Source organism: Cervus canadensis, chromosome 3, assembly GCF_019320065.1.
Source record: "Cervus canadensis isolate Bull #8, Minnesota chromosome 3, ASM1932006v1, whole genome shotgun sequence".
Taxonomy (NCBI): Eukaryota; Metazoa; Chordata; class Mammalia; order Artiodactyla; family Cervidae; genus Cervus; species Cervus canadensis.
Window position 1 is genome coordinate 108,564,119 of NC_057388.1, and position 15,730 is coordinate 108,579,848.

Below are 15,730 nucleotides of genomic sequence, written 5' to 3' on the forward strand. Positions count from 1 at the left end.
CACACACACGGGGACCCACACACACGAGGACCCCCACACACACAGGGACACACACACAGGGACACACACACACAGGGACACACAGACACAGGGACACACACACAGACACAGGGACACACAGACACAGGGACACACACAGGGACACACACACAGGGACCCACACACACACGGGGACCCACACACACGGGGACCCACACACACACACACACACACACAGGGACACACACACAGACACACACACACACAGGGACACACATACCGGGACACACACACACAGGGACACACACGGGGACACACACACACAGGGACCCACATACATAGGGACACACACATGGGGACCCACACACACGGGGACCCACACACACACACACACAGAGGGACATACACAGGGCCACACTCACACACAGGGACACATACAGGGACACACACACACAGGGACACACCCCCCCCCCCAACTGCCTTCTTTTTGTCTTGAATGGAAAAACAGCTACTGAAGTGTTTAAGGTCCATTCTGTACAGTAAGCTCCCATCACAAAACTGTAAATTAAAACTGAGGCTTCTTCAATGAAGGAGCAAACCACACCATGCCCTTTATCAACCCACAGCTCATCATAAACACCAAGGCACAGCTGGCAGCCTCAGGCTTCCCTCTGTCGCCACCGTCGGGGGAAACCTGGCCATGGGGTGTGTGCCACTCAGCAGGGTCAGGGCCTGTCACCGCTCGTCAGGAGTCTGCGACTGAACACGCACGTGTGTGTGGACACAGAGACTGCAGAACACGCCCTCGGGCCAAAAAACACTGCTCACACGTTAACTGTTCTGAAGAAGCAGAGAATAACCAACCGGACATTTAAAAAGACTGCAATGGGACATTGACATTTCTGCCTCTAGAAGAGTGACTCACGTGCGCCACGTTGGAGGGGCGGCTGATCTGCTGGATGTCAGCGTTGTTCGTGATGTTCCTCAGCGTCCGCACGGCCGGACTCCAGGCGGCCATCACCTCGGGCCTCTCGGGGCCCTGCAGGCTCTGTCCCGGCGCCAGCAAGCTCCCGCGGACCTCGGGCGGCAGGATGCCCCCGGGGACGGGTGGCACGTTGGCACACAGGTTAATCAGCCCGGGCTCCTTGCCAGGGGGCAGCCGGCGCTTTGCCGCCGCCAGCTGGGGGACCTCCGCAGGCGTCCAGTTTAAGTTCCTCTCTTGCTTCTCGGGCGAGGAGTCTGAGGAGTCGTCGAACATCAGCTCCCCTTTGGACTTCTCAGCGCATGACTTGGGTGAGAACGGCGGCTCGCCGGAGGGGGAGCCCTCCTGAGAGCTGGCCGGGCTGGACTTCCCGTCCGTGCTGCCCTCGCGCGGGGAGTCCGGCTCCTCATCGCCCGCCCCCTCCTCCTCCCCCTCCTCCCCTTCCTCCTCGTAAACGACGAGGCGGGGGTGATAAAGGGCTTCGTCCTTCCTGGTCTTCTCAGAGATGCAATCCAGGACCCAGTCGGGGGTCACAACCTTAATGCTGCCTCTCTTCAAAGCACACTCGTACTTCTCCTGTGGGTGAAGCACAGACATACACAGAAACAAGCTGCAGGGTTTATCAGATCTCCCAGCGTTACGCGCTCAAAGCAAGAACTCTGAGAAGGGTCAGCTGCTGCTGTGGTCACTTCACCCACAGGAACCACTCAGACCCCTCCAGACAGGAGACACGAAGAACCACAGCAGTGGTCACAGGACGCCCTCGCATGTGCCGACAGTAGTCTGAAAAGACTGTGCTTCAACTCTCATTTACAAATGCAGCTTCAGACACAACACTCAGAGCTAAGACCCCATGGGACGTTCAGGAGCAAAAGGCGTGGCTGGCGTCCAGCGTGGTGATCACTGAGAGCCGCTCGAGCCGTGTCGCGGTGGACGGAGCCCCCAGGACCACAGGCAGCCACGGGACTGCCCATCAGGCAGCCGGCGTGCACCAGGCTTGTCGCACTGAAGGCAGAAAGTCGCAATGACCCCACGAGGCTTCCGATTGAGCTCTGCACAGGGGTCAGACAGGCGCCGGGACAGCGGCGGAAGCCAGCGCTAAGCCATGAGGGCCCCGGGCAGGCAGGTCTGGCGGGGTTTGTGGGCTGTAAGCAGGGACGCCCAGCGGGCGGACGCTACTACGGGACAGGGCAGATCAGAAGGCACGCCCCAGGGAAGAGACAAAGGAAACCCTAAGCGAGAGCAATGTGTTAAGGCAGCTTCAAATAAACCAGCTAGTAAACATGGCTCGGTGACCCGACAGTCTGACCCACCTGTGCTAAAGCCTCGGCTAACAGCCATTCTCCAGAAAACTCACACTTTGGGCCTTAAACTACACCTACTTCCTGCTGTGGGCCAGGGGCACGCTGGAGGACCCAAAGACCCTCCCTCCCCAGCCCTGTCTTCAGCCTTCAGAGGAGGTGCGAGCGTGTACACCCGGAAACCAGCCCCCTCCTCCCAATACTAAGCAACATACCTTGTTTTCTGGCTGTTACTAAATTCCTCCATTCTTCTCAATTTAAAACATTTTAAAAATTCGAGAATACAGAAAAGATAGTTTCATCATGCCATTTATATATTTTCTCCACAAATTTATCAAAAGTGAAAAAAATTACTTTAAACGTGCCATTTATTTTTGTGTATGGTCAGATAGCTCAGTTGGTAAAGAATCCGCCTGCAATGCAGGAGACCCCGGTCCGATTCCTGGATCGGGAAGATCCCCTGGAGAAGGGATAGGCTACCACTCCAGTATTCTTGGGCTTCCCCTGTGGCTCAGCTGGTAAAGAATCTGCCTACAATGCGGGAGACCTGGGTTTGATCCCCGGGTTGAGAAGATCCCCTGGGGAAGGGAAAGGCTACCCACTCCAGTACTCTGGCCTGGAGAATTCCATGGACTATACAGTCCATGGGGTCGCAAAGAGTCAGACATGACTGAGCGACTTTCACTTTCAGCTAGTCTGACAAATCCACTCGATTGATATATTGCCTCCAACTGTAATTTGACCCTGTTACAAGTATTCCTTCATAGTTTTAAAACTTACAAACATTTTATTCCCCTTAAACTAGCTACAGAAAATCTAAGGATTGATTTTCAGCCATAAACCAATGTTGATAAAAAGGAAAAAAAAAAACAAAACCCTACGCTCTTTAACCAAAGCATACTACTTACCTTTTAAATTGTCATGTAAGATACAACTTTTTACTTAAGTGGACTTGAAGATTCGCCCCAAATTTTCAAAGCTTCTCCTTGGATTATGTGGCTTACTAAGTTACAAGCACACTCACCAGCTCACACAGCTCGTTTCTTGTCAGAGAACGAGCACCATGAACGGTACACATCCACGGCTGCCCTGCTCCCGGGGGGAAGGGAAAGGGACCCTCCTGGCGGGTGGTCCGTCAGCCTCCACGCCCCCTTCACCCGGACCTGGCCGCACGCCCACCTCCCACTCAGCGAGTCTGTGCACTCAGGAGAGACACGCAGTGTTGATTCAGACTGAAGGCAATAAAAAATATGGAGGCAAAGATAGACATGGGAACGTTAACTTGTTAAAAGACCTTCCTACTATGAATACTATACTTAATTCTCAAAGTTCTAAATGACTGTCCATGGGAGGAAGAAAGCTCAGCTTCCACACGACAGCAGTTCTTATTCTTCATGTGGGGCCGCGGCAGAAGCCCCGGGCTCCCCACCCCAGCAGGTCCTGTTTCACTCGGTCTGGGGCGGGCGGGCAGCCAGCCTGTGGCCCTAACACGTCCTGGGGGGGCTGCACTGCTGACCTGCACCCCACTCGGGGACCCCCAGGCCCCACGACCCCACCCGTGCTTAGAGAAGAGCCCTGGGCTCGAGCAAACACCGCTGAAATGGTCCAGATTATTAAGGATAGTACACTGAGAAATGCTCCAAATGCACGTTTATAATCATACTCAGTACGACCCTTTGTAAAAATTGTAAAAAGCACTAACATATTTTCACAAAACTGAAGTTTTAGTCGATACGAAAGGAAACCTGAATATTCAAAAATCTGTCCGATCCTCAACATGAAATAAACCCAAATTTCTTTGTATTTAAAAGTCACATGCGGTTCAAAGTAAAATGCGTCATCTCCCATCCTTTGTGGAATGAAGCTGTTTTGTATGTGACATAAACTCAATCAGCTTTTGCAAATAGAATCCAGTTAATTTAAAAGAAGTTCAAAGAAGACATGTGATGACTGGAAATGCTTAGAAGACATTTAAAGGAGAACGTACATGGGTCGCTTACCCCCTTTGGCTCGGGAACAACCAGGTGCGTGCACTTCTTGTTGAGGTTCAGCTGGCAGCCGCCCCCATGGAAGGTAAGCATCGCCCACAGAGCGCTTCTGTCCTCAGGCGACACCTGGCGGGAACCGGAAATCAAGCTTCCACCACACTCACCGACTTGCTTGCCCACTTAATGTGACATCATAACCACTCTGCTCATCTACTTTCTTCCTTCTTAAATGAAATTAACCTAAGCGTGTTAGTGGGAAAAACAGATGAGCTGAAAGCTATGTGCTTGTGACAGTAACTTTTACTCCTATCCTAAGTTTTATAAACATCACCTTTTCTGCCTTGTCACCAAATAAATTAAAAAATACTTATGTCCACACTCTAGGGGCTGAGTGGAGGATTACTTCATTACATAACAAAATGATAGGGAAAAAGAACTAGAACACCACACTCCATCTCCCATCTCTGCCATTTTTTAAAATGTTTAAATACAGTAGTATAAAGATCATATTCAAGGGATTCCTTAAGAATTAATGGATAACAAATAAATGCTTATAATGAAATGAATTAAAAATAAAAGACAAAAAATACAGTGGCGCATAAGCTCAGGGGAATACGTAACTACCAAGCACACAGGACATGAGGCAAGCATAACAGGCGTGACTCCCATGCTTGCGCAAGAGGTGAAGTGAGGCTCAGATGCGACGGCTTATGCTGGGACAGAGGCTCCCACCGCAGAGCCCACAGCTCCATTCATTGCCTGCCTACGATGTGCCAGCAACTGTGCCAAGGGCTCCTCGCCCCGCGGCCCGGCGGGGGCCACACGAGCTCACCAAGTCAGAGCTCACCATCGTAAAACCTAGGTCTGCCTAAGCCCAGGCCTGACTCCAAACTGTACTTCCCACTGCTCTAGACTGCTTCACTAAGGGCAGGTCCTACTAAAAACGATTTCTAAAAAATAAAACTTAATCATCTGAAAGTCAAAAGAAACATTTAAGGAAAACAAAGGTGTGAATTCTAAGATAATCATTGAAGTCAATTTTTTGCTAGATAACGTATTATAAATTGTGAATTACGGTTAAGAATTCTGAACTTTGTCTCAAGCTAATTTTTTTTTAAGTTTAACAAAATTTTTTCTTTTTAACTGTCATTATTCAGATTGATGGAAATCTAACATCCTGTATCTACTCTCCATTTTACAAATATTTCTAGAAATTATTTTGCATTCCATACTACTCTGTGAATACTAACAAGAACGAATTAATTTTACAAAGTCACCTTAAAATCATTCTTTTGTATCTCATTAATTTAGTCAGTCAGTGACACATTTCAGGAGGCTTGATCAGAAGGTGTTATTTTTAATAGTGGCTTCCACAAAAACATATCCTGCAGCATTTGGTGGTGAGATTTAACTACATGATGAAACATATGACTCTAATAAATCATCATATAATCTTCATTACAAATGAAATAAAAACCGCAATCTAGACATGGCTTTATTATTTTTATTTCACTGACTAGTCCACCTTACGGCCTGGACCTTGGCTGGGTTTCAACACAGCACAGCAAACTGCTGTGGAAAGAACGTCGCACGGGGGAGGTAAGGCCTGGCGTGGACAGAGCCCCCAAACTCTAGCTTCTATCAACTTGGAAAACTCCCTGGAATTAGAGTCTTCACCGACCTGTGCTTGCATTAAGTGACGTGAACATACCTGCACCAGCTCATCCAATGAGTCTCTAACGGTGTGATGAAGAATGGTCTTTCCACACCAAACTGTTAACAATAGCTACCTAGTGCTGACAGGGTCATGGGGACATTTTCATACTTTTCTGTATTCTCCAAATTTTCAAAAGCATTAATTTTATAACTGGGGAAAAAAATGCTGTTCTTTTTTTGAAAAGAAATCTTCCTAAGCTGATCTATCAGCTCAGCTAAAAAAGCCTGGACATCTCCTCGAGCCGTCGGGCTCAGATCTGAGCACTTCCAGAGTGTCCTGGGCCCCCCGACCTGTGCGCGGCTGGCGGCTCGCTCTGGCCCCGGGCCCCCGCCCTCCTCAGCTCGGCACCCCGGCCCCTGCACTCCCACAGCGAGCTGCCCCTGCGGGGCACTGAGCCCTGCTCCGCCCTGGGCAGAGGCTGCCCCTCGACCGTCCCGCGGGGAGGGGCCTCCCTCTGCACCAGGACGGCCCCTCGCAGGCCTCCCACCCAGACACTCCTGGGGTGCCGCTCCGGGAGCCCCTTCTCGCCCCTCCTGTGCGCGAGCTCTCAGCCCGCAGACCAGGGAGGGGAGCCCCGGGCGTGAGGCCTGTCCTGACCTCGGGTCCTCGGCCGGGCCCAGAACAGTGCAAGGCACAGGGTAGGCAGTCAAGAAATTCTTTGCTGATTGAGATACACATGGAAAGGGCCTCCCAGAGTGCAGTCAGGCCCCGGCAGGCGCTCACACACGGGGACCTGCCCACCACCTACCCCGCACACGACAACCGCGGCCGCAGCCTGCGTCAACACCGGCTCGGGAGAAGGCGGGTGATGTCTGTGCTTCCCAGCTCCTGCCGGCACAAGCGCCCTTCCCTACCTCTCCCTGGAGCGCTCTGGAAGACTCCAACAAGAGCTCCAGCGTCTCAACACCCTGACGGGAAAAGACAGAAGGTCACTGAGAACCGCCAACAACAGTCCCTCCGCGGCGGTGGAGCCCCGCCTGCCTGCCTGCGTGTGCACGCGTGTGCGTGTGCCCATGCTCCAGAGGCTGCTCGGGGCAGGTTACCCGTGCTGACCCGCCCCACCCCAGTGCTGCCCACACCCGAGGGGAACCTGTCTCCCGCTTCACACAGCACCAGCACAGGCGCGGTGGACAGACGCATGTTCATCTATCTCAGAACCGCATTAGCAAGTTTCAGCAGCCAGAGCGTGTCCCCACTGTGCTGTGAGCTTCCTCACTCCCGGCTCAGCCATCGACTCTCATAAAGCAGAGCTTCCTTCGCCACGAGTGACAGTGAGAGTAAGTGCAGTGAGTGATGGACCCAGAAAAACCACACTTCCCTCACTGTGTGATGGAAGACCGCACGAAGGTGCTGGGGTCTGAACGGCACTCCTAATGGACCCGCTTCAGACCCATAAAGCCCTTGTCAGCGATCTCGCTGAATCTGCCATTCCGTCCACCACGGCCTCGCTGCCCCCGCCGCCAAGTGCACACCCGGACAAGGCCCCAGCTGGGCCACCCTGCAGACACCCGGCCGCCGAGCCCGGCTGCCTCTCAGCTCTTTCCTCGGGTCCCCGCTCTCCCCTCTGCTGACCTCACCCGTGGCTTCTCAACCCAGAGCCGGAGGTCCACGCAGACCCCCAAGCCCGCGTGCGGCTGCAGCCAGCCCCCTGCCCGCAGCACTGAGCCGGGCAGTGGGGCTCAAGCTGACACTCCGCGTGTCCCCCTGCTGGCCCTGGCGACAAACCTACGCAGGGTCTGAGCCCCTGGCTGCTAGAGCTGCCCCCGCCATCATCTCTGCTCACTCTGAAGCCTCCTGTCTCCCCACTCAAGGCTGTCTCCCTGACCCTGTGCCTCCCCCCAGCCTCCTCTGCAAGGATGCGCTTCTCCGCCTTCACGCGTGTCCCAGGTCCCTGTGCCTGGACAGCACTGGGCTTCAGGCTGACTGCGTCGCTTCCCCTCCGCGGCCCAGGTCCAGCGATGCTCCTGACTTGGGACAGGAAATCACCCGCCGTACCCCTCTGTGGAGCAGCCAGCAGAGCCCCACTGTGAGCGTCGGCTCCTCCTCTGCACCCCCGGGTCACCCAGACCCTCTGACTCCCGTCCTCCCGCTCCTCAGGCCCACGCTGTCTTCACGGACCCGGTGCTAACAGGGGCTCAAGCCCCCGTCTCGAGCCCGCACCCCATTCCTACCCCGCCCACTATTCCTGCTCACAGCTCTCAGATCAGTTTCACCTATGGGAGTGCAAGTGATTTTTAAAATTGTTTGCCTTCTTCCTGTGTTTTCCAAATGTCCTGATGTAAACATCTGCGAAGGAGAGAAGCCAGCTACCTCATTGAGCTCACTCCGGCACCCAGTTTCCACCTCCGGTATCTCCTAGCTCTCCTTTCCACCCAAGCAGGCAGTCCCGCTGAGGCCAGTGCCCTCACAGTGCTGTGTCCCCTCCGCGTCCTCTCCCCTCCAGCTCCACCCGCTTCACCCACCGTGCCGGCTCCTCTCAGATCTCACCTCCACAAGGCCGGCCTGACCCTGCCATCCACCCGGCCCGCCTTCTCTGAGCTCACAGGTGACCCCCTGCGGCCCGGCCACGCGCACCAGCCCTCACACACCAGGGTACTGACTACGTATAACCCGTCATGTATGCAGAAACCTTTGTCAAATGTAACTACGCTTCTATTTCTCCAAGACTAAAAGGCTCTCCAGTGTCAAACTCAGACCCCTAATTTAAAACCCTGTGATCACCTCATATTCAGACTCTAATCAATGAATAATCTTATTTTTCCAAGTCAGGTCTGCTAAATACCATGTCACTATGACCTTGACCCTTGAAAACAGCCACAGGACTCCCTGCCTCGGCCTCTGCCTCTCTTATCTGGAGAGTGGGCTCTGAATCATGAACCCAGAGATCCAATCAGTACAAATAGAATTAAATGCAAATTTTACATTTTAGCCACTGTATATTGTGCTTACTCATAAGGAGTAATAGTAATAAAATGTTTTCATTTTAAAAACTTTTCTGATGCTTATTATAAATTTGGAATATACAGAGAAGTATAAAGAAAATAATAAAAATTACATGTAACCATAGTACCCATTATAAAACTGTCTTCCTTTTAGCCAATTTTAAAAATCATCATCGTATAAATACACATTTATAAGAAAGATGTGAAAAACACTGAAAAATACAAATACCAATAAAATTCCTACTCTTAAGGAAAAAAGTCAACTTTTCAAGGATCTCTATTAAATCGACGTAGCAAAAACAAAGAAGAGAGAATTTTATAATTTTAAAGAACTTCCAGAATTTACAAGAAACACAACATCACTCGACGTACTGTCTGGGCAGAGAAGGGGTCACGGTGACACCACCTGTACAAAAAACTTGAGTCTGGCTGATAGTCCAACAGTATTAAACTAATGTTACCTGGTTTCATAATCTTCTGTTACAAAGGTGTAAGAAGGCAGGATTTTCATCAAATTCCTTCTCGTCTCACCTAACGTCCTAGACACCCCGTTCTCGAAGGCCTCCACAGAGATGGGGAGACCCAAAGCGTCAGCATCAGAGCCTCAGACGGAAGGAGGTCCTCGGGCTACAGAAACCAGACCGGGCTAAGACAGCCTCCTCCCGCCCCGCAGCCACGCCTGACTCCGAGCAAGCTGAGAGTGAGCTCGAACACCACCAGCCTGGTTTTTCATGAAAGCTGCTCACAGCCTGAGGGTTTCCGGCAGGGACTGAGACAGACGAGGACGGACGGTGCTGAGCGTGTGCTGCTCCCGGGATCTATCACTGCCGACGCCCTGGTCCCCCTTTCAGATGTGCCCTTTTCCCCAGCTATTTCTTACATATTTTATTTGGCTGATGTAATACTGTACATAACTATGTTATGTCCTGCTTTGTCCCCCATTTAAAAAATTACCCATGTCTGTACATACGTTTATAAAACAAAATTCAAAACTCTAGATTACTATGTATTAATAATGGACCAAAATAGTTTCTTAGATATTTCCAAATGGTGGATGATCTGATCGTTTCCAATTTTATCCTCTCATAAATAATGCTGCCTTTATGCATCAATCTGCCGTTATTTCTACCAATTTGGGATCAATGTCTAAGCACACGAGACCTGCAGGGAAAACAACTGAGTCTCCTACGGGTCTGACACGGCTCGGCTTTTCTAGAAAACTACTCACTGATCTGCACTCCTGTGGGGGCGGGGAAGCCTGTCTACAGTTCAGCCAGCACTGAAGACATGGTCACACGTTTGAGACCAGACACTCTTATCTCAGGGCTATCAACGGGCGCACAAAGTGTATCAAATGTTTTGCTATACTTATCTGAAACTCCTCTTCATAAAAACTTTTTACTGGTCTGCATAAGCCTCTTATTTACTACAAAAAATTCTCTGCTTTTACCTCTGAATGAAGTTTCCTTGTCACCTTTCAATTTCATTTTTAACATGTCTTCATGCTTAAGTTTTAAATCTCTGTAATTCTTTAGATTAGAAAGAACATTTTCACCCATTAAAGCTTTGAATCTTAAGACTGGGTATGAATATTTAAATAATTGTTGTAAGGTCATACTGAATATGCAGTTTAGTTAAGCAACACTGGTGGTTTACAAGTACAACATATGTCCAATCACATAAAAATTCAGAACTGTTACATAAATAACAGAAGAGGAACTGCGCCGCACTTACCTGGGAGAGGCAGGCTGTGATTCCAAAAAAAATCTGACACGACTCTGGAGAAAAGCCATTTACTCTGTTGTTCACGGATTAAGAGTCCAATGAAATGAGACCAGTGCAACCTCTATGCCGCTCAGAGACAGCTCCGACCGGCCCGTGTGGACACCGCCCACCTTCTGCTTCCCACTCAATCCATTCAGCAGAGACGCAGGCGTAAGCTGGCCAAAGAAGAGCGCAGGGCAGGGGGAAGGACGCAGAAAGGACGGAGGCGTGCGGTAAAGCACACCCTCAGAGCCTCTCTCCACGTGCACCAGCGGGATGGGCGCCACACGCTCGTGGGAAAAGCGCCTAACTACACACACACACACACACACACACACACGCACACACGTGCACGCACACAAACGCACACACATGCATACACGCGCACGCACACACACATGCACACACACGAGTGCACACACACACACACAGCCACATCCGGCCCAGCACTGTCCTGAAAGAACAGTGAGTTCACCTGAGCATGATTACTTCTGTTGCCTAGAGGAATCTTTCATAAAAGAACCCAAGTTCTAGCTTTAGCACCATCATACTCTGTGAACTTGGGCGAGACAATGCTGAGCTACAGCGTTCCCTTCATTAAAACAAAGGTTGGAATATGTATGTAATTCCCAAGGTCTGTCCCAGTCCTGAAGCTCTGGCTCTTAAAACCCCATCAACATACTCTTTGAGGGCTCACAGCGTGCAGCCCTGGGCGCGGGGCTCTCTGTCAGCACATGTGACCTCCAGGGGCCTGAACTTCAGTCTGTTCAAAGCAAATGTGACTTTTTAAGGAATCTGGAGCGTCTGGACCTCGAATGGGTTACAGCGTTACTTCTGCGTGCTGAGCCAACACGCAGTGCAGAGGCAGCTTCCTGGGGGCAGCAATGCAGTCCTGGTGAGCCTCTGTCTGCTATGCATGTTGGGGGGGTGTGTGGGGGAGGGTGTTTGTGTGTTCCACAGTCACACTTGGGAAGCAGCAAATGAAGCCACACGCAGTGCAGGGCAGCTCCCCGGGGCAGGAATGCGGCCCTGGCGACCCTGTCTGCAGAACTGGGCCCCAAGCAGGCGCTCCACATTAAGGGTGGAATTAATGTGGAAATGGATTAATACACTTCCATCCAACATGATAAAAGAATAACAGTGCATGATATAAAACTAAAAATGTCCTGATGGTCTCTTCCCCAATCTATTCTTCAAATAGTTCGTGACTGGGTTCATATAGACCGAGAATTTTACAAACAGTCCATCTAACCAGACACCACAGAAGCCATCTGTTCCAAAGACAACAGAACTGAGTCCAGACTGCCTGGGTCCTAAAGCCAATTTGCAGAACGAGAACTCGAGCCTCGGGCCCAGGCTACCGCTGCTTCCAGGCAGCTGGCCCCCGCCCCCAGGGGGAACACCAAGGATCAGGGACAGACGCCTGGACACGGGAGGGACAGAGCAGGACACACACACCACCTCCTGACTCACACGTAAGCGCAGCAAGTGAGGCCCGCTCGGGTCTCAGGCCCAGAGTCACCCTCTCCCTCCCCACTTTCCCAAAAAGGATACGGGAGAAGAGCTCCACACTGAACGGACAGGATCACCCAAGAAGGCTGAGGAAGAAAACAGAAGTGCAAATCAGAACACAGTTCCGGTTCACACTCAGAATGCCGCCACGCGACCAGCGCTGCTCCTGGGAATGAAAGGCTGTTACAGCAGTGAGGCAGCCTCCAGCTTACAATCACCAGCTTTCAAGTATCGCGTCAAGTATCAGCTATTAGTCCCCAAGGGGAAAAGCCCAACCGTGGAATGAAACACTACCAGCTCTTTAAAAGCTTATTATATATTGAAACTTAAATTCTAGGTTTCCACACTTGCTCAGTCACTCCAGCTGTGTCAGACTTTGGGCCACTGCGTAAGCCTCTAGTCCAGCTAGAAGCTATCTTCACGGCTGGAGGCTTTCCCCACCCACGTCCCACGTACACACGACCCCTCCAAGTCTCCTCTGGAGTCCTGAGTCCTGACTGCTCTAAAGGCGGGAATTTGGGGGTTTTTCTTCAGGAGGCCAAGTAGATACAATGTTTGTAAATCCCATGACGCCTTTCTGTCTGGTGATCCTTCTATGAACTGCAAAACACATTACTTACTACCTTTTTGGGTAAATTATATTTTTGAAAAATCATCTTACTTTGCCATTTAATTTTGAAAATCACATTAACCATTATCCTGGTAGGTCTGCTTCACAGAATCTGTGTAAAAACACACAGTAGCCAGCTGACTTCAGAAACCTCAGCTGCTTGTATGACACTCACTTCTAATGTACCACGTATACCTTGGAAGAACCTCAGAAATCAAAGTGCGTTCTCCTTATACGCCAGGTAACATCAACAATTCCTCAGCGTAAGTCCATATATGTGTGACATCTGTGAAGAGTTACTTCACATTTCACCAAAGTTGTAGCTTTGTGGCTGAGCCACCAAGCAGGAAGGAGTGTGTAACGTTGTCCGTGACTCTGGTCCTGGGGAGACTCCAGTGACAGGGAGGGAACTGGCCCCCCAGAACCTCCCACGGGCTCTGCCTCCCGCTCCATTTGGTGTCTCAGCTGCGACCCCAAAGCCCTCCGCGGCCAACGCGTGTGGAGCACCAGGTGGCTTTCCTGAGACCAGTTCCCCGGCAGGAGGGTACGGCAGAAGGCCAGCTCAGCACCCTGAAACGCGACTCAGGTGGGCGGGCCAGAGGAGCTGACACCGTGGACAGGCAGCCTTACCACTCTGCCTGCAGCAGTCACCCCGAAAGCGGCCCCTGGGGGCTGCAGGAGGGGAAAGTACGGGTGCACTTAGGGACTGCTGGGCTTGCTGCTGCAAAGTCGTCAAATCATGAACAGACTCGCTCTGACCCCTCATCCGGGTAAGCCTAGATAAGGTACTGCAGCTGAGGAGGAGGACACACTCGTAATAACGCAGAAATGGGGAACTAGAAGAGCACAGTAATCGGGAGCTATTTATCCCCAAAGCAAGCAACAATATATAAAATAAAGCCACTGCAAGTCAGCATAATTAACACTTCCAAGGAGGCCTCCAAGGCCACTGGGGAAGTGTTTCCACTAAAAAATGGGTTTAAAAAGTCTTGGTGGCAGGCTTCCCTGGTGGCTCAATGGTTAAGAATCTGCTGCCAACACAGGAGACACGGGTTCAATCCCTGGTCTGGGACAATCCCACATGTTGCAGAGCTACTGAGCCTCCACTCCAGAGCCCAGGAGCCATGGCTACTGAGCCTCCACTCCAGAGCCCTGGGCACCGAGCACGCCTGGCCCCACCTTCGGCCAAGCGCAGCCAGCAGCCTGGCGGCACACCAAGCGGGTCAGACGAGGCCTGAGGCTTCCGCGCTGTCCCGGAGTGAGCACAGACTTGCACTGCTCTGGAAGACTCCTCCACCGCGTCCCCACACTGCAGCCCTGGACAGCGTGGGGCGGCCACGAGTTAAAGGCAGGCTGGCACGCTGAGAGGGAGAGCGTGCACAGAGCCCGGGAGCAGCGGGAGACGAGACGCAGGGCTGTGGTCAGCCAACTGGGACACAACGGCTACTTCTGGGCAGCGCATGGCGGACACCCTTCCTGGGACCGCTACCTCTGTGAGGGACTTGCTAATGGGCTCAGGGCTTCAGCAGTGCCTGGTCACCAGCCTGCACTCCCCTCAGAGCTGGTGCTGTGGGCGGGACAGAGGACCAGGTCCCCCAGGATCCACCCACCACCCCCCAGGGTCTCTACACTGAAATGCAGACTTGCTGCCATTGCCTCCCTTCTCTGTTTACATTCCAGTTTGGGCGATTTGTATATAAATACTAATATATGTATTTATGACAAATGTTATCTTACATAACAATTTCATTTCAGGGTAATAAAGGGGGTACTACAAAATATTTGCTACAAAAAGGGGCTTGAAGGGGTCACCAGACTTAAGCAGCGCTGCTGCAACTGGTCTGGGGACAAGGACCCTGGCACCCCAAATTTATTACCAAGGGGCTGCCCTTTGAAGGCCCATGAAGAGTCCACACAGTTTACCTGGAGTCACTGTGACAACAGGCTGCAGGCTAGTATGTGGGGGAGAGATGAGGTTCGCTCCCCACAGCCACAAATGGATGGACACCAACCAGGGCCCCAGGGCGCCCGGTGCCCGAGGCAGGTCCACTCTCTTCCAAGGCGGCCCAGGGGAGGCAGGCAAGACACCTGCTGACATCAGTCCTCACGAAGGACCAGGTGGAGTGAGCCCGCTGGCCAGGCAGAAAGAAGCAGCCAGCCAGCACCGCGACCGCTGCGCTTCAACAGAGCAAAGCAACCGCGCGTGGTTCTGACGCACAGTGGCTGCAGGAGGGCCTGGCAGGCGAGGACGCTCCTGTGAGGCATACCTGCCTGCAGGCTCCCTCTCACAAGTCGGGCTTCTGCGCCTGCGAGGCAGCGTTTCAGAGCCTGCATGCCAGTGAGGCGGACGACCGCAGCAGCAAGCCGGCCTGCAGGCTGCCTGCCGCAGCACTCGCCCCTAACGGCCAGGCTCTCGGTATTAAGCACCGGTAACCTTCATACTGATTTTAAGATAACACATGCAACAGCATGAAATAGAGAAGAAGAAGAAGAAAAAAAAAAGTGAAATAAAACCATTTTAAAACAAATGCATAATACGAAACTGAAAGATCAAAATTACAAACATAAATTTCAAAGACCCATATTTAACAGCAGTTAGTTCGACCCTCAGCAGCAAGAGCAGCAACAGGACACAGATGAACAAGCTCTGAGCAGCTCAGCCAGCAGCAGACACCCCACTTTCTAGAATAAACAACCCACAGCTCTCAAGCTGGAGAGTGGAAGTGAGAGCTCCTGGGGGGACAGCAAGACCAGCGGTCACCATGACCCTTGTCAGAGGGCAGTGAACAGCCAGACAGCGCGGGGCTCCACCCGACCTGCCTGCCTGGAAATCAGGCCCCCGGCCGCGGTGTGGGTGCGAGGGAGCCCTGCTCCAGGAGAGTCTCGGGGAGTCGATCCAGCTTCCGAGCAGAATGCACCAGCGTCGTCTCCGTCA

At 52.0% G+C, this 15,730-nt stretch overlaps 1 protein-coding gene across 2 annotated transcripts in view; it reads right to left on the minus strand.

The window, feature by feature from the left end:
* The window catches only part of PAXIP1 (PAX interacting protein 1), a 39,866-nt gene that overhangs the window by 21,097 nt on the left and 3,039 nt on the right, over positions 1–15,730 (minus strand). The window contains exons 3-6 of one of the 2 annotated variants that reach the window (XM_043463961.1): positions 12,228–12,271; positions 10,644–10,707; positions 4,263–4,376; positions 905–1,537 (exon numbers count right to left, since the gene is read on the minus strand). In XM_043463961.1, the coding sequence (XP_043319896.1) occupies positions 905–1,537; positions 4,263–4,376; positions 10,644–10,707; positions 12,228–12,271 (855 nt within the window). Of the gene's footprint in view, positions 1–904; positions 1,538–4,262; positions 4,377–6,715; positions 8,105–10,643; positions 10,708–12,227; positions 12,272–15,730 lie in introns of those variants that run through there. The other variant, XM_043463962.1, reaches the window with a different exon arrangement.